Consider the following 19,729-nt stretch of genomic DNA (forward strand, 5'->3'; position numbering starts at 1 on the left):
TCAACAATATTTGATGTATTGCACTTCCAAGTTCTCACGACGGCTGGAGTAGTAAAGATGCTAGCGCAAAAGCAAGAGAGACAAGACTGTTTTTTTTTGTTTTTTTTTAAATTGTTAAAAAGTGAGTGCATGTAGTGTGAATTGGTTAAGTGCTGTTTCTTGAATGCTGAGATCGTATTAGCAGATCGTGTGGAGGATGGAAGCTCATTCCACCGCAGAGAAACATGGAGAGTGAATGATTGTGAAATGGACTTTGTGCCTCTTTGCGACGGGAATACCAGGCGCCGCTCATTCATTGACTGCAGAGAGTGAGTTTGGTCATAGACCTGGAGGAGTGAATTGAAGTAAGAGGGTGATGTTCCTGGGTGTCTTGAAGGCCAGAATCAAAACCTGTAGCACTGCAAGCAAAGTTAAGCTGGTCATCCACCACCACTCCCAAGTTCCGAGCTGTCCTGGTTGGGATTAGCGTAGTTGAACCAAGTTGGAATAGACAGGTTGTGGTCAACAGACTGGTTGGCTGGGTTCATGAGAAGTTCTGTCTTGGTTGAGCTGTAGGTGACGTTCCTTCATTCAGGCCGAGATCTCAGAGGCAGGCAGGCAGAAATATGAGTTTAGACAGTAGGGTCGACAGTTTGGAACAACAGGTAGTTGCATATCATCTGCATAGCATTGGTAGGAGAAACTATGTGCCTTAATTATAGGTCCGAGTGATGTAGTGTAGACCAAAAAGAGGAGGGGTCCAAGCACTGATCCCTGAGGAACACCAGTGGTCAGCTGGTGTGACTTGGACACCCCTCCTCTTCAGGAGGCCTTGAAGGAGCTGGCTGTGAGGTATATCTCAAACCTTCCAAGTGGAGTTCATGTGAGGCCCAGGTCAGAGAGAGTGGACAAGAGAATCTGGTGGTTCAAGTTAAGCTCAACTGACAGCATTCATGGCATAATGTTGAATACCACAGAAAATTGAGTTGTCTCTCCTTTAAAAAGACCAAAAATTTAAGTTCAGTGAGGCACTTACAATGGAAGTGAATGATGAAAATTTTTGCAGGGTTTAAAGGCAGAAATGTAAAGCTTATAATTTTATGAAAGCAAATACATTAAAGGATTAGTTCACCCAAAAATGAAAATTCTATCATAATTTACTCACCTTCATGCCATCCAAGATGTGATAAGAAATGGATCAATATTTCAAACTTTTTTTTCAAATGAGTAAAACAATATAGGCTATATTACACAAATCATATGAAGAAAAGTTGCTATACAACATTAATATATCATCAACTCCTTAGTAAACAGTTATTTCAACAACAGTTAATGAAACTTTTGATTAAAAATGTAATGTTTGCATACATAAATACAGTGCACATTCAACAAACCTCAACTAACATGCCACACAGCAAACATAGGCTATGCACATTGGCAAATAGGCTACACCTGCATTTGCTTGTTGCACAAATATTTTTTTGTCACATTTGCCAGCAGCGGGTAACGCGGCTCATTGGCTTTGGGAGAGGTCACTCTTTTATGGTAATTAAAGGTAGAGTAGGCGTTGATGCGCTGTTGTGGAGGCGGTCAGATGCAAATGTCTACCAGTGTGACATCACAATGCGGAGGAAATAGAATGAGTCGTTTTAGCAGCTTGGTTTCAAGAAATGCTCTTTTTGCATAAGTTTTGAGTTCTGAAAATCACAGTATGTTTTCATAGTACAATGAACTGGTATGTTAAATGATCAAGGAATAACAGATTCCTCATATCATGACCCTTTAGAAAAAGCAAAAATCTGGGTTGAGGCATTTATAATGGAAGTGAATGGCACTTTTGGGTCGTTTTTTAAGTATTAAAATGAGCCACTATCCATTGCACAGAAAAGACGGGCCACGATATTCATTAAACATCTGTGGTGTTCCACATAAAGTCATATGGGTTTGGGCAAGTAAATTAAGACAGAATATTCAATTTTGGGTCATCTATTCGTTCAAGGTCTTTCTAACAACCAGGACGGTAACGAATACAAAGATGGTCTCAAAATAAAAAACTATGCATTTTATTGTGAATGCACTAATAGTTCAAAAAGATTTGTCCCTTCTTTACAAACAGCTGTTTAATTTTTAATTATCTTTAGAAATGCTGCAAATTAAATCCTTCAACAGGAATGAGAGGCTTATTCCAACAATAGAGGTGATTATTTAAAATAAAGTATACTGTTGTGGCTTAAAATATTTTTTCCACTCTACAGAAAGCTGGGAAGGTTTGGAGGGATGCACATCCTCATTTTCTATTCCACAATCCATATTGATAACTGAACAAAATTTAAATCTTTAACAAATCTCATCTAAAATTTAATTTACAAGGTTAACAGACACTTTTAAGAAGAGAGCAAATCTATTCTGCTGATATTCTTTACAACAGTACATTTGCTCACAATCCAAAACCTCTAATAAGACAAAACACACACCATTGAAAATTTGGGTCCATTTCGTGAATTTTATTTAACATTTTTCAAACTTGTAATACATTATAAGCTACATTCATAAAAAATGAAGTCATAAACAATTTTCAGTTTTTTTTCTTCAATCCTTCCAACAGCTTAGCATTAAACCCCACCACTGAAGCTGCTCATATAGGTTGTGAAAAGTTAATGAAATCACTATTGTGTATGGTTTTCACTTAAATGCACCCCCACCCACAGAATGTTTAGTCTCAGAAATCATCCTCACAAACCAGAGCAAAACACAAGCAGCTACATGCTTTTCTCTATCAACAGGGGGGTGAACAGAAGGGAAAAGAGGTGAATAAAAAATAAAAGAAAAACAAGGGAATGGACATGGGAGGAAAAGCAGAAAAGAAACAAAGCAGCACAGTCCTAAAAATGTGGAATTTTTATTTTTTGTCTTTTGTACACGTTTGCCTGCATGAAGAGTGGCCTGCCTGTGAGAGCCACGTGGTCACATTTATCCATAAAGATCATCATCGTTGTCCTCATTGAAAACATTGCCTCCACCACCTCCAGAAGAACCCTGGCTTGGTCCACTTCCTCCTTGATTACTGGATGGGAATCTAAAATAAAAATACACAAGGCCATTTTTCACCCATCTGCATGAACGTAAAGCAATGGCAGCATCCTGGTGTAAATATTTTGGTTGTCCATTATTATACTAAAGCCCTAGAGCTCACATAAGGTGCTTTTCCACTGTGGGGTGAAAGGTTCTGAGCATGGCGAGTAACGGTTCCAGTAGCATCTACACTTGAATATTGTTAGGTATGGTGTGATTACAAATCGTTCCCCACACAAATTTCTCAGCATGGTTAGACAACCACACTCAGGACAGGGAACCGCACTGGTGAAACACCTGTAGTGAGATGTGGCGATTCACGATAAATATAGATTTTCTGATGCATTGCAATCTTAAGTTGAACTCTCAACATTGATTCTTAAATCCCAAGATCGATCTTTTACTCCATCTGCAACACTCTACTACAATGAGGAAATCATTCACAACCAAATTTCATGCTACGCAACTAAAGCTGGTGCCCCACTAGCCAAATTTTCCAGTGAGAGCTTCATTAACAATTGCCACCATCTGCTATTTCGGTAAGCTCCATGTAACAGGGAATCAGAGAGTGTTGCAGTGAGTTGGTATGTGTCACCACTCAAACATTTTGTATCGGCAAATGTGTCATACCTCCAACTGAAGAGCAAAATCTCAGCAAAACAGTCTGCATGTGTAACACCCTCGGTCAAAATAAAGTCGTTTGGAGTCTGCTAGTGGGGCTCCGGATTAAAATATCTGTAATTAGTCACTGGATAGTAAATGTTCAGATTTCACTCAGTGATTGTGTAGTATAGTGTTGGTGTATTCAGCAGCGAGATCCTTTCACTACGTGTTGAGAGTAAAAGTTGTCCTGTGTGACAAGCTCCATGCGACCCATGTCGTCACTGAATAATGTCTCCTAATACCTTTTTCTGTTCATTAGTCAGTTGACCAATAAACCTCAAATGGATGAGGTAAAGCCGTTTGAGTCTCTCTTGTTATTATGCGCTCATTTACAGACACTCTTTACAGAACTACTGGTTTTCATATAGACAGTGCCATTTTTTAACACGCATCATTATACAATTATTTTTTATTTTACTATTAAATAAAGTAATTAAAATAAATATTTTCATACTGTACCTAGTTAGAAGGTTCCCCGTATAATTAACAGCATTAGCTAAGAGAATTTCTTTCATATGCTAGCAAAATGGACATTATAACTAAACCAATATTGAATCGAAAGCTTTTGAATCAGATTCGATCAGGAAATCTCTATCAATACCCAGCTCTACCAACAAGTCCATTGTAATTCTGATTTCAGAATTAACCATAACATAGTAACCATTCGGCCTGATAGCAGAAAAGTGTCTATGGACTACTTGCACAACTGCTTCTGTGTTCTCCTTAGTGCGGCCCAAGCATTTCAGGTTACACCTACAAGCAGAGGTTTATGCAATTGCAGGCAGATTATTTGTACTTTTTAGGGCTGTCAGTTGATTAAAACAAGAAATCAGGTTTTTGGCATTAACGTGATGTTTATAATTTGCTGAAATTTGCCTCCAAATATATTTTTTCCCCTTTCCAAATAAAGCTACGCTCCCCTCCTGAACCATACATCAAACATATACACTGATAAGCCACAACATTTAAACCACTGACAGATGAAGTGAATATACTAGGCAACAAGTAAACAGTCAGTTCTTGAATTCATGTGTTGGAAGCAGGAAAAATGGACAAGAATAAGGATCTGAGCGACTTTGACAAGGGCCAAATTGTGATGGCTAGAAGACTGGGTCAGAGCATCTCCAAAACGGCAGGTCTTGTGGGGTGTTCCAAGTATGCAGAGGTTAGTATCTACCAAAAGTGATTCAAGGAAAAACAACCGGTGAACCAGCGACGGGGTCATGGGCGCCCAAGGCTCATTGATACACATGGGGAGCGAAGGCTAGCCCGTCGGGTCCGAACCCACAGAAGAGCTACTGTAGCACAAATTGCTGAAAAACTTAATGCTGGCCATGATAGAAAGGTGTCAGAACACACAGTGCATCGCAGCTTGCTGCATATGGGGCTGCGTAGCCACAGACCGGTCAAAGTGCCCATGCTGACCCCTGCCAACCACCGAAAGCGCCTACAATGGGCATGTGAGCATCAGAACTGGACCATAAAGCAATGGAAGAAGGTGGCCTGGTCTGATGAATCACATTTTCTTTTAGATCATGTGGACGCTTGGGTGCGTGTTCGTTGTTTACCTTGGGAAGAGATGGCAGCAGGATGCACCATGAGAGGAAGTCAGGCTGGCAGAGGCAGTGTGATGCACTGGGCAATGCTCTGCTGGAAAACCTTGGGTCCTGGCATTTGTGTGCATGTTAATTTGGCACGTACCAACTACCTAAAAATCGCTGCAGACTACGTTCACCCCTTCATGACAACTGAATTCCCTGATGGCAGTGGCCTCTTTCAGCAGGACAATGCACCCTGCCACACTGCAAAAATTGTTCAGGAATGGTTTGAGGAACATGACAAAGAGTTCAAGGTGTTGACTTGGCCTCCAAATTCCCCAGATCTCAATATGATTGAGCATCTATAGGATGTGCTGGACCAACAAGTCCAATCCATGGAGGCCCCACCTCGCAACTTACAGGTCTTAAAGGTCTACTGCTGATATCTTGGTGCCAGATACCACAGGACACATTCACCTTGACTCGACGGGTCAGAACTGTTTTGGTGGCACGAGGGGAACCTACACGATATTAGGCAGGTGGTTTTAATGTTGTGTGCAACCTGCAGCAGCCCACTGCTGGCCGCCTCAAAGTGCAAATCATTCATTGATGATATTTTATACCTGTTGAGCTTCAACAATAAATTCCACCATACAATAATTGCAAATGACTTTACTTTGGCTAATTTATTAATAAAATCAATTGGGGACATTTAACCATTCTCTTACCAGGCTTTAAAACACTCAGAACTGAATGAAGCAGTTTCAATCGTTTAACTGAGCTAAAATATTTAACAGCAAAATACATTTAATTTCAAACGTTTTAACTCCTCTTTGGCAGCTCTTCTTATGCATTTACATTTTAACATTTAGTGGTATACTCATTAATGAGCACATTTACATGCATGTTCTTAAATTACCAGCTTACCCAAAGTATGCACGTGTTATGTGCATGCCTCTTCATAGTTTGACATCAAAAGCAGACAATAACTCGACTTATTCAGATCTCCTGTAAACGCGGTTTTCTTGCTTTGTCGAGTTCAGCATATTGCTGTGCAAGTAAATGGGCTTAGTGAAACAATGACAAAAGAGATTAAAATATTTAATAAAAACAGGGTGATGCTTTTGTCAGGTCTCTCTCTCCTCCACACATGGAGCAGCGAATAGCCGTTTCATTCATAGAGCACTGGTGCCGACATCCTTTATCTCCTTCATCCTTCTGTACTTTAAAGGCTCAGTGCAACCAATGCATTGTCTAAGGAGCAAACCCTTTTACTTCATAAAGCTGCCACTCTATTTTTTATTTGTTTTTCAAGTTCTTACCTGAAACTGCCAAAGCCTCTGCTTTGTTGCAGGGTCTGTGCAAACATTTCATATTTGCGGATGTCATTGTCACTAACGGAACGGCGGGCAAAGCGCATAGCCTCCTCGAAATGGTCCTTCCTAATCTCAGGCACAGGGTCATCCTCCTCCACCTCCTGAATGCACAAGAGTCATGAACAAGTCAATTAATTCTACCATGCCAAAAAAATAAATAAACAAAAAAAACTTCAAACAAGCTCAACTAACATTTAATGAAATAAAAATCTCACCATAGCAGAAGGGTTGGTCTGTCTCTCGCGTTCCCGTCTGATCTCATTCTCAATGGACTCACGGATGGCAAGCTTACAGGCTCTCTGACAGATCTCAGTCAAGTCAGCACCTGAAAAGCCATTGGTCATCTTGGCCAGGAAGTCCACGTCCACATCCTAAAAGAACAGAATTTAAATGTAAATACCTCAAAGCACTGTCAACTAAAGTTAAAAATGTTTAAGAGTGTCTTCCTCACCTTTGAGATTGGAGACTTCCTGAGGTTTGCTTTGAGAATGGCAATGCGAGACTTCTCGTCGGGCAGTGGGATGTAGATGAGCTGGTCCAGCCGGCCAGGCCTGAGGATGGCAGGGTCAATGATGTCTGGTCTGTTGGTGGCTCCGATGATGAAGACGTTCTTCTTGCTGGACATACCATCCATTTCTGTGAGGATCTGGTTAATGACTCTGTCAGCAGCGCCACCACCATCACCAACGTTTCCACCACGAGCCTTAGCAATGGAGTCCAATTCATCAAAGAAGAGTACACAGGGGGCAGCCTGACGAGCCTGGAAGACAAAGACACTGTCAAGACACACTTAAGGAACACCTGAGCCTTATCAGATTAACAGTGCAGCACAGCAATTTTAATTTTACTGTTGCAGGAACAAACAATATTTACTTATTTATAATTTGATGCCATATCAGCAGCAATTGCTATATTCATGGCAAAAACAACAGTATTTGAATATAAACATTGTTTACAATAATTTAACAATTTTGTCAAACAATTGGAACAAACAATATCAGAAGTCGAAAAAGCATACATTTTCAACTCCTAACTGACACTTTAAACCTAATGGAGTGAAAGTTATGGTCTTAAGTAAACATTAAGTACATAGTTACAATTTTACACATAGGACTGAGTGGTTTGGGCAGTGAACCTCCCTCAGAATGACAGTAAAAGAACTTAATACCTTGTCAAAGATCTCACGGACGTTAGCCTCTGACTCTCCAAACCACATTGTGAGCAGTTCTGGTCCCTTGATTGAAATGAAGTTGGCCTGGCACTCGTTGGCAATGGCCTTGGCCAGAAGGGTTTTACCACACCCTGGTGGTCCGTAGAAAAGCACACCTTTGGATGGAGTCATGCCAAACTTAAGGAATTTGTCAGGATGTTCCACTGGGTACTAAAAGGACAGAAAATTGAGATAAAGGGTCAGCATAGGCATAAAGTTTTAATACAGCTATGGGAGCACATTTGTTTGCGTGAAAATGAGGGATCGAGAAGTATTGTGCCCATTACCTGCACAAGCTCCTGCAGCTCTCTCTTGACATCATCAAGGCCACCAATATCCTCCCAGGTAATGTTGGGCACCTCCACAACCGTCTCACGCAGAGCAGAGGGGTTGCTCTGGCTTAGAGCCCACTTTTAGGTAGAAGTGGTAGAAATGCAATATTGGTGATAAAATTCTGAATGCAATTTGTTCATTCCTTTAGGAGATGAAGACTTGAATACTCACCCTAAAGTCATCCATTGTAACAGCCAAAGAGTTCATGACCTCTGCATCGATGGTCTCATCCTCCAGATCAATGAGGTCCATTTTCTTACGGATGGCCTGCAGGGCGGCCTCTGAGCAAAGGGCAGCCAGATCAGCACCCACATGTCCATGAGTCTCATTTGCCGCCTGAAGATAAATTGTGTATAGTGCACATGGATGGACAGTTTTTCCACACATTTTGACTAATTCATTTCCATGCATTTCAGTCTTTCATTATTACTAGACAAGGATTTTAAAAAAATCATTTTCTGGAAGTCTCACTCACAAAGGGCAGTTTCTAATGCCAATGAAATATTTTTTTTTTAGAGCTAAGCAGAACCAGAAAAATGTATATTCACTATAAACATTTCCATGACTATATTATATCCTGACATTTATCAGGTTTTTTATGACCGTGGAACCCTGGTAAATACAGTAACGGTTTTTGAGAACACTGATGAATGTTTTTAAATTCTCTGAAACATACCTGCTCCAGATCGACATCATCAGCAAGCTTCATGTTCTTGGTGTGGATCTGAAGGATCTCGAGTCTTCCAGTAGCGTCTGGAATGCCGATGTCCACCTCTCTGTCAAAGCGCCCTGATATCAGAGAGCCAGCACATCAGCACAAGATGTTTCACTTTGAAGCCAAGCACACACTACCTGACTCAAGCTTATCGCCCATTGATGTTTTAAATCTGCGACATTACTCGCAGCACGTGCCTGTTGTACTTCTGAAGATGGACAGAGTCTGACAAATTTCAAACCAGTTTGAATAGTCATTAGCAACGCTAGCGGTCCCAATGAGCAGGAGAGCAGCAATGATCTACTACAGCCACTGAAATAGCGAGAGCACAAGAGTGTAGCAGTGCATTTGGTGCAAGCAAAAAAAAAAAAACAAGCTCCATTCTGCTCTGTGCAAACAGTGTTAATCTCAAAGAAATCACTGAAGAAAAAGTTGACAGGGTTTTTTGATTTCGTAAACGAATGAATATGATATGAAAGATGCATCATGACAATAATTAAATGATTTTATTAAAGCATACTGTTGACGAAAATGACAAGTTAAAAAAAAAAAGATAATAACAGCGCAAGAAATAAACAGAAGAAACATGATTTTATGGAAACATCTGTTTATAGAAAATATTAGATTTGGATACATCTAAACTGGCTAAACCCAGAAAATTAACAGTCTCTAAAGTATGAAGAATCCAGAAAACAGTAGACTAATTTCTAAAGCTAATGACTGCATTTCAAATGGCGTAAATCACCCTCCAAAGGGCACTTTGAAGGTAGAACAACCAATTTCCAATAAAAATGACTTTGTGAGTTCTGAATGACCCTTATTTTTGAGCCCCACACCTTTTAGCCTTTCAAAGCTCTCACAGTGGATGGTAAAGTCTTCAAAGGGAATAGGCATGATCACTTCAAATGACGACTAAAATTATAGTCAGTAGTTAGCAGTCAGTAAAACAGACTCAAATTTATGAATATTACACAAATAAACACTGACAAATTTTAAAGGAAATTTTTGGCAAAAGACAAAAAAAAAATTGTAAAAATTAACGCAAAATGACCACAAGACAGGCCTTGCCAAGAATAAACTCCCGATGCTGGGCGCACGAGTTTGTGCAAGAATTAATTTTTGGGATCAAACCTACAGTCGGGAAGAGAATGACCTTGTGGCTGATGCACCTAGTATTTGGGGGGGGGGGGATTCCTAGCATGTAGTCAAAGTTTGAATGTAAGTTAGCAAATTTTTACAAATATCTTTGCAGAGCACCATTTTGGTGATGTGGTCTTACCAAATCGCCTGAGAGCCGGGTCGATGCTGTTGGGTCTGTTAGTGGCTGCCATAACAATGACATGAGCCCTTTGCTTCAGCCCATCCATCAGAGTGAGCAGCTGAGACACAATGCGCCTCTCCACCTCACCATGAGTCTGAAAAAAACAAACAAAAAAAAAACTATAGTGGTTTGTAAAATCTGAGAAACACTGAACAGACATGCAGAAAAATTCCACAGGATCTCTTGTAATGACTGAAAAAGATTATTGCTTCTGAACTAGTTAAATCTTACCTTCTCTCTTTTGGGTGCAATCGCATCGAGTTCATCAATGAAAATGATGGCTGGTGCGTTCTTCTCTGCTTCCTCAAAAGCTTTGCGCAAATTACTCTCAGATTCTCCTGCCAGTTTACTCATGATCTCGGGGCCTGGGAACATTAAAAGGTGTCAATTTCACATTTCAAAATTTGTACAAAAGATCAAAAACAAGATGTATAGAACTAATTCTGTTAAAATTCAAACTCATTCCATCCACACCATTGATGAGGAAGAAGAATGCTCCAGTTTCATTTGCCACCGCACGAGCGATAAGAGTCTTTCCAGTTCCAGGGGGTCCATATAGCAGAATGCCACGAGGGGGCTAAAGAAATGAAATTTGTTGCTATTTTTCCTTCTTACTACAATCTTATAATAGTTGAATGTTTGTAAGTCTAAGAGTGTCAGATTATTACCTTCACTCCAATAGCCTTGAAGAGAGCTGGGTGTCTCAGAGGAAGCTCCACCATTTCTTTAATTTGAGCGAGCTGTTTCCTTACTCCTCCAATGTCATCATAGCCCACCTCATTTAGAGACTCTTCCTCATCCTGCAAACAAGATTCAGGATAAAAATCATATATACTGCTTCTACCCTTCCTCCTTATGTAATACCGATATGAATACAAGTTTGCAATACCATCCAAGATAGGAGGACAGGTTGAAAATAACATTAATAAAATAAGTACATTGATGCAGTAGCCCTGATGTGTTTCCCTTCAGATAAATGCCTTAACTCTGTAAAAGGTACATTGTTCCTAAATACTTCTTTATATAACTTATTTTCTATCATTTCAAATGGTGAGCTTGTGGGATAACATTTTATTGTTAACAAGTACTGCTCTAAGTGGTGTTGTTGCACATTTAACAATATTTGTAGAGAAACTCCACAAAGAAAGGTCACAATCTACACACCTCTCTCTTGATGGGTTCACCTTCACAGTGAATAACTGTGTCTGGGGCCACAATACAGTACGGGCTGGGGTCAGTCTCCACCACTTTGAACTCCACAGCACGCATGCCTCCTCTCACCAGGAAAATATCACCTATGGAAAAAAAAGGCAACCCAATTTTGTTAATATCAATAATTTTAATGATTTGTTTACTAATGATTAGGTAATGCTTCTACGTCTATCCTAATAGTGATGGGCATTATAGAGTAATTTTGTAGCTGAGTACACCAACTATCTATCCCAGTGATAAAAATACTTGCCTTTTGTTCCAAACTGCATTTAGACGGTGTATAATATATCCAGTTTTACAATTTGTTATGTAGCAGATATTAAAATTCATATTTAAAGCGATTGCCGTAGACATTCACGTTGGTTTATCGTTCCTGTTCTCAGTCGACGCTGCGGCTGCACTGAGAGGAATGTTTCATGGGACAATCCATTCATTAAAACCCATCCTCTGATATAGTCAAAGCGGCCATTAAACATGCCAAGTTTGAGTTTCAAGGTGGCATTTGGTCTCATTATTTGCAGAAATGTTGTTTTGTTACTCTTTAATGCTGTGTGAGAGATTGAGATTCAAATGGAGCGGGGCACAGCGCGCACTGTCTCTCTTAAGGCACAAAAAAGAAACATGAATGAACATCAGAGGGTATATTGAAAGATACAGTACGACTTACTGAAAATGGTCGCCAACAATTTTACTTTTCAATTTTACGCATACAAAAATTAAGCAGTTATCGCAAGCCCTTGCGATATGTATATCGCGATATGTACATCTGAGATATTTTGATAAATTCTATATATTGTGCCTATGACACACACATGAAATTTATATTTTTTAAATTCACAAACGTTACCAAAAATGGTTTCAAAATAAGCTAATTTGAACAAAACATGCTTTTCTTTAAAAAAAATTAAACGAACAATATGTAAAAAAAAAAAAAAAAAAAATTATATATATATTTCGCAATCTTCGAGTAGTTTTTTTTGTCGACTAATTGGTGCAGAATGAGTACATTATAACTTGTGCATTTCCCTAATACTTAATATACAAAAAAGGTTTATTCTAATGTTTTACACACATATGCAGCCTTGTGCAATCTCTCAAGTTTCTCCCTGCAGATCTCACCTGGTTTCCCATTGAAGCCAAGCATGGTTGAACCTGGCTAGTACCTGGATGGGAGACCTCCTGGAGAAAACTTCCAGCAGCAACCTTAGAGGTATTAGTGAGGCCAGCAGCAGTCTTAATGCCCCAGTAAAGTGACAGGGACGCTATACTATAAAAAGGCACAGTCTTTCAGATGAGATGCTGAAGGAATAGTTAAACCAAAAATGAAAATTCTCTCATCATTTACTCGCACTCACGGTGTATGTCTTTCTTCTGCTGAACACAAATGAAGATTTTCAGTAGTAGTAGGTTGATAAAATGCAAGCGGATGGTGATGATCAGCACTTTAAAGCTCCAAAAAGCACAGACATTCATAGTAAAAGTAATCCATGTGACTCCAGAGGTTAAACAAATGTCACCTTGGGTGAGAAACAGTGATATTCTTCTAAAAATCATAATTTGTGTTTAGGAGAAGAAAGTCATACACATCTGGGATGGCATGAAGACGAGTAAATAAAATAATTCTTTTTTTTGAACGGTCCCTTTAAACCGAGGTCCTGACTCTCTGTGGTCATTAAATTTTTATAACCCTGGTGTCCTGGCCAATTTTGCCCATTGGCCTCTGTCCCGTTATGGTTTCCTAATAATCCCTTATAAATATGAATAGGCTACATCACTGTACTCTGCTCTCCACCAATAGCTGGTGTGTGGGGGGCTTGGATGCTGCACATTGGTGGTGGTTTAATAGACTCCCCTGCTATGATGTAAAGTGCTTTGAGTGCATAGAGCGTTACATAAATATACGGAAATATTAACTTTTAAGTGACCAGCCAACCAAATTCACTGGTCAGAAGTATACTTCGGCCTGCGTAATGTTGAATGCTAGCCTTTCAAAGTATACTTAATTTGACTGTGCGCGCATACACAGGCGGCCGGCATACGCGCACTATGAGAGACTGGACTAATTCGCTTCAGAAGTTTAGACCCATAGAGGTTTTTATATTCCTTCAGACTCAAGTTATACAAATGCAGGCATCACGCTCTAGACGTGCATATCCACTATCGCCGCTTACATCTGGGACTTCTTTGTGACAGCCACATCATTATAGTAGGGGTGTAACGATTCGCTCTGATTCTTTACCGAACGATTACAATGCATCGTGAAATCTGAAATTTGTTCACAGTTCAGATTATTTTGGAAATATTCATAATTTTCAAAAATAAGCTGAAAAAAGATTCAAAGTTTTTACTGAACATTCATAATTTAGGCAGCATAGAAATGCACCAGACTTGAGCACTAGAGTAACAGATGCATTTAGGACCAAGGAAGATTGTCTTATGTGTGGCTGCATATATTAACAAAAAATGCATTACATGATATACATTATAGACACGATTGTTACATGTAGACATAATATGGTCCATATAGATACGTTACATGCATAATACGTAAGTAATGAGTTTGCATACACCTTAGCTAAATACATTTAAACTCCGTTTCACAATTCCTGACATTTAATCATAGAAAACATTCCCTGTCTTAGGTCAGTTAGGATCACTACTTTATTTTAAGAATGTGAAATGTCAGAATAATAGTAGAGAGAATGATTTATTTCAGCTTTTATTTCCATCACATTCCCAGTGGGTCAGAAGTTTACATGCACTTTGTTAGTATTTGGTAGCATTGTCTTTAATTGTTTAATTTCGGGTAAAATGTTTTGGGTAGCTTTCCACAAGCTTCTCAAAATAAGTTGCTGGAATTTTGGCCCATTACTCCAGACAGAACTGGTGTAACCGAGTCAAGTTTGTAGGCCTCCTTGCTTGCACATGCTTTTTCAGTTCAGCCCACAAATTTTCTATCGGACTGAGGTCAGGGCTTTGTGATGGCCACTCCAATACCTTGACTTTGTTGTCCTTAAGCCATTTTGCCACAACTTTGGAGGCATGCTTGGGGTCACTGTCCATTTGGAAGACCGAGCTTTAACTTCATGGCTGATTTCTTGAGATGTTGCTTCAATATATCCACATAATTCTCCTTCCTCATAAAGTCATCTATTTTGTGAAGTGCACCAGTCCCTCGTGCAGCAAAGTACCCCCACAACATTATGCTGCCACCCCCATGCTTCACGGTTGGGATGGTGTTCTTCGGCTTGCAAGCCTCACCCTTTTTCCTCCAAACATAACGATGGTCATTATGGCCAAACAGTTAAATTTTTATTTCATTAGACAAGAGGACATTTCTCCAAGCAATAAGATCTTTGTGCCCATGTGCACTTGCAAACTGTAGCTTTTTTATGGCAGTTCTGAAGCAGTGGCTTCTTCCTTGCTGAGCAGCTTTTCAGGTTATGTTGATATAGGACTCGATTTACTGTGGATATAGATACTTGTCTACCGGTTTCCTCCAGCATCTTCACAAGGTCCTTTGCTGTTGTTCTGGGATTGATTTGCACTTTTTGCACCAAACTACAATCATCTCTAGGAGAAAGAATGCATCTCCTTCCTGAGAGGTATGATGGCTGCGTGGTCCCATGGCGTTTATACTTGCGTACTATTGTTTGTACAGATGAATGTGGTACCTTCAGGCATTTGGAAATTGCTCCCAAGGATGAACCAGAGTTGTGGAGGTCCACAATTTTTTTTTTTCTGAGGTCTTGGCTGATTTCTTTTGATTTTCCCATGATGTCAAGCAAAGAGGCACCGAGTTTGAAGGTAGGCCTTAAAATACATCCACAGGTACACCTCCTATCAGAAGCTAATTGGCTAATTGTCTAAAGGCTTGACAATTTTCTGGAATTTTCCAAGCTGCTTAAAGGCACAGTTAACTGCTGAGTGACTCCAGCCAGGTCTCCTAAACAATCAAATTGGCCCAGCTGCTAGGGAGGGTACAGTCACATGGGGTAACCTCCTCGTGGTCATGATTAGAGGTTCTCACTCTCAACGGGGCATGTGGCAAGTTCTGCGTGGATCGCGGAGAATAGCATGAGCCTCCACGTGCGGAGTCTCCGCGGTGTCATGCACAGCTAGCCACGTGATGTGCGGATTGATAGTCTCAGAAGCGGAGGCAGCTGAGACTTGTCCTCCGCCACCCGGATTGAGGTGAGTAACCATGCCACCACGAGGACCTACTAAGTAGTGGGAACTGGGCATTCCAAATTGGGGAAAAAAAAGGGGATAAAAAATAAAATAAATAAAAGGCACAGTTAACTTAGTTTATGTAAACTTCTGACCCACTGGAATTGTGATATAGTCAATTAAAAGTGAAACAATCTGTCTGTAAGCAATTGTTGGAAAAATTACTCATGTCATGCACAAAATAGATGTCCTAAACAACTTGCCAAAACTATAGTTGGCTAATATGAAATCTGTGGAGTGGTTAAAAAAATTCATTTTAATGACTTCAACCTAAGTGTATGTAAACTTCTGACTTGTAACTGTAATGAAGGATAACAATGTATGATGCAACATAATGACTTGATGAAAACACAAAAAGACAACAAACCATGAAATAAGTGTAATATATTTGCATATCATGTAAAGTTAAGGCTTATTGCACCAAAAATTAAAGATGAAATGTTATGTGCAGGCAGATAAGATCCATGTTTAAATCAAGCAGGGTAATAGAATGAAAACCATCTATCAGTAGCGTGTAAAGGCAGTTATACACAGGATATGGTAACCATGAGTTCCCTATTCATTTTGGGATAGGGAGAGAGGCACCAGACCATTAAACTAAGGCGCCTCCACTTGTCAAGCCCGTTCACGAGAATTCAGTCGCATTTTCATGCAGGACTGTTTGCGGCACAAACCGCAAAAGATAAAAAAAAAATTTATATTTTCATGGCTGCCGCGTCATTGATCAATCACAGGTGACTAATCAACTGGTTGGTTCCCTTCAGAACAGTCTGAAATCGCTCCCTATTCCCTGTAGCATTCACAATAAAGAGTATAAAATGGACTAGCAAGTATTTTAGTTTACAGCCAATGTCTGGCCACCAATCACATTTAAGCCAAATTCTACTCGTGGTTAAACTGTTTTATGGAGAAATAAGACATTTTATGGAGATACAAAAGCAATATTAACATATTGCAATCGGGAAGGCAACAACAATGAACTTTGGTCAAATAGACCAAAAAGAGTTTTGAATAATGACACAAAGCAGAATTCGGCAGCAACCATCCATCCATTTTATCTTATGTAGGTTCGCAAGGTGAACCCCGCAGCACAAACTTTAAATTTCAAAGTGCGCTTTCTTTCCCTTCAATCTTGCATGCTCCCCTCCGTGTCTGTTGTGAGAAGGTTTATGTAATACGAGACAGGTATTAATACAGTAATGATAATCGATTCTTAAATTCCATAATTGATGCGTCGATGCATTTTTACACTCCTACTCTATAGTGAGTGATGCCACCTTGTGGACCCACTAATTAGTGTAAATAATTCCAGGCGCAGGCACATTTTACACGTTCAGAGTACGCACGGTTAGAAAAATCAGGCCACAAGTTCAGCGCTCAAGCACTCTGCTTATGTAGAAATCTGCATCACATGTCCTGTACACAGATGCCTAGCATTCGCATTTTATCGAAGTATACTTTTGCCTTTAGTAAACCATGTCAGGCTTTTAAAGTTAAGCTGACCAAACAAAGACCTCATGATGCATTTGAAATAAAGTTTAGCAGGAGAGGAATCATACTATGGATTTCCAAGGACCATGATTCACTGCTCCGATTCAGGAGGCTTGCTGATTTAAACTGATGATTCAAGCTCCATCTTAAAGTATATATCTGAATGTACAAGGAAAGGTCCACAGGTTGGAACATTTACCTTTGCGAATTGGCCGGTAAGCCTCAAGAAAATAAGGCTTGAGATACACCTCAAACAGGTTGCCGGTGATGCCTTCCACTGTGTCATCGATGGGCAGAACGTGAATACGCTTTCCATACTTCACATCTGGACATGGCTGAATACTGAAAACCAGAATAAAAAATAAAAATTAAACAATCCACTGTAATTGAATAAAAACAGCATTCTAAACCTGATACAAATAACACCATTACCAGAATGTTTGTTTATTGATAGTTTTAAAATGGTGAAAATATTGCCTCACCTGATGACATCACCAAGGCGCACCCTGAGGTTGTTTCGGACAACCCTGTTCATGCGGACCTTCTCATCGGAGCAGGTGTCATCAGAAAGGACTATGCAAACAGTCTCCCTCCTCTTCTTGCCCTTCAACAGCACTGTGTCCCCCCTAAAGAGCTGTAGCTCATCCATCTTTGCCTGAAAGAGCAGACACGATGGGTACAGAAAAGCCACTACAAAGAGACCAAACAAAAAAAATGTAACAGAGGTTTAGGAGGATTAACCCTACCTGAGAGAGAGACACTACACTGTTGTCTTCATTGATGGACTCATCAACAATCAGCCTATTCGGTCTGTTCTTCTGCTTCAGAATGGCAGTGGAAAGATCATCATTTTTGGGTCTGCATAGAGATGGAAACAAGTATTACATTTCTCTTTCAGTATCGAACACGAAAGTGAAAGATGCAAATTACAATTCATATTAAGTAGCACTTATAGTAGAAAAAAACAATACATATAAGCCTGTCTGTTTCCAACAGAATAAAGAGACCGAATTGATGAGCGCACTTTTGGCCATTTGTACATTTAAACCGAGCTCAAGTTACTCGAGTTTTCTACAAAACACTGTACTGAAAGCCCTGATGATCCGCTAGATTTAGGCCGCAATTCGACCGTTAGCGTGTAGCTGATCACGAATACAACAACTGAAGCATTACACCGTTTACAAGACTGTACAGGTTTATAGAAACTAAACTAAAGAGGTTACCAGACAGATGTTGGTCGCCACAGGCCACGAGCGCTTGCGTAAATAAGCTAACGCAACATCCTCAGAGCTAAGACACCATCACATTACATCTTTATGTGCAACGAACTTTACAATTGGTTCCCTTATACAGTTATTAATTTTAGTCACACACACAATCACCGCATGTATTGCTCAGTTCGACGGATGTATGTTTTGTATTCCTCTAATCGGGAATGATGCGAGCGCTAGTAGCAGTTAGCCGTCTCCAATGGCCCAATGACACAGCAAATGCTGATGTGACATGTGAAACTCAAACTACAACTCTACAGCCATTTTAATGCACATTCAAGGTTCAGATAAGCTCTGACGCCTTGTTCGATTTAAATACAAGATTTTAATGTCATAAATCGGAGAGTCTCTGTTTGATAGTCAAAATGTCCAAATTACGGGTTGTATAATCATCAACCACTGCTTCACAAATCTACACAAAGCCGGTGGACATTTCAGCTCGTTCTGGTGCGTACTATTAACTCAGTGTAACTGGTATAATGAATAAAGTGTGCTCCAAATTTCTGCAGCGATATAAGGCTCGTTTAAAAGTGTTGAATGTGTATTTTCCGGCGGTTGCCGGGGATGCCGGTGGGCCGAAAGCCTCTATCATCTGCGGAGAATGACTCAGTCCGGTTAGCCCACGTGCTAAACACACTTACAGTCGCCTTACAACTCACGCAAAGTTTTACTGAGCGGTGAGAACATGAGTGTTGAAAGAGGTTACGATTATTTCAATGTACATGAGCGTTCTGATAAGAAACAGAGGCGTGAAAACGATTTTTTTATTGATCCTCGTTCGTCGTGTGTTCCTATGTCTCTTAGCTTCGATGCTAACTGCTACTCAAAAGAAAACAAAACAAACCATTGTCGTATTAAATAGCACATCACAGTGATTTTACTTACTCTCCGCCCGAAGCCATATTGCTTCTCCCGCTAAAAAATATCAATCGTTGACGGAAATGAGTAACTCTCTTGACTGACTGACTTCAACCTTCACACTAGCCTTTACCTCAGCAGCACTGGATTAGCTTGATAACATCAACTCTGCGGGGAAAAAAAAGTTTCCTCGCCCATTGAACGACGGGCCAATCAGAGGACAGATCGCTGTTCCGTTCGCCGACCCTTTTGGCCAATCGTCGACCGAGCAGAGTAGAGCTTAAATATCATTGGTCCGTGTGGCGTTTATGATTCTTTTTGATTGGTTCATTATCTGCTGCGTTGTGAATTGTCTCTTTTGGATTGGCTTGGGGTTGTCTGATTAAATTGTTGCTCAGCTGAGTCGAAGTGTCAAAATGCCACCAAGTCCCCTATTGGCAAATAGGACACGTTGCCCAAC

At 40.1% G+C, this 19,729-nt stretch overlaps 1 protein-coding gene across 1 annotated transcript; it reads right to left on the reverse strand.

Moving 5' to 3' along the window:
• Positions 1-2,455: 2,455 nt before the first annotated feature.
• Positions 2,456-19,442, reverse strand: LOC127434435 (transitional endoplasmic reticulum ATPase). Its single transcript, XM_051687196.1, has 17 exons — positions 19,297-19,442; positions 17,887-17,998; positions 17,623-17,795; positions 17,340-17,482; positions 11,372-11,502; positions 10,876-11,007; positions 10,682-10,784; positions 10,439-10,572; positions 10,166-10,301; positions 8,848-8,960; positions 8,343-8,507; positions 8,126-8,248; positions 7,797-8,009; positions 7,080-7,388; positions 6,844-6,999; positions 6,575-6,729; positions 2,456-3,055 (listed from the first exon to the last, which is right to left on the reverse strand). The coding sequence occupies exons 1-17, from the start codon at positions 19,311-19,313 to the stop codon at positions 2,950-2,952; spliced, it is 2,421 nt and encodes an 806-aa protein (XP_051543156.1). The 5' UTR covers positions 19,314-19,442; the 3' UTR covers positions 2,456-2,949.
• Positions 19,443-19,729: the final 287 nt, after the last annotated feature.

Source organism: Myxocyprinus asiaticus, chromosome 4 (genome assembly GCF_019703515.2).
Source record: "Myxocyprinus asiaticus isolate MX2 ecotype Aquarium Trade chromosome 4, UBuf_Myxa_2, whole genome shotgun sequence".
In the NCBI taxonomy this organism is placed as follows: Eukaryota; Metazoa; Chordata; class Actinopteri; order Cypriniformes; family Catostomidae; genus Myxocyprinus; species Myxocyprinus asiaticus.

Bases quoted from the DNA above. Each gene is read 5' to 3' on its own strand.
- LOC127434435 (XM_051687196.1), bottom strand. The intron at 17,483-17,622 runs GTGAGGCAATAT...TCTGGTTTTCAG, and splicing joins CGCCTTGGTGATGTCATCAG to TATTCAGCCATGTCCAGATG. The intron at 10,302-10,438 runs GTAAGATTTAAC...TGTTTTTTTCAG, and splicing joins TTGCACCCAAAAGAGAGAAG to ACTCATGGTGAGGTGGAGAG.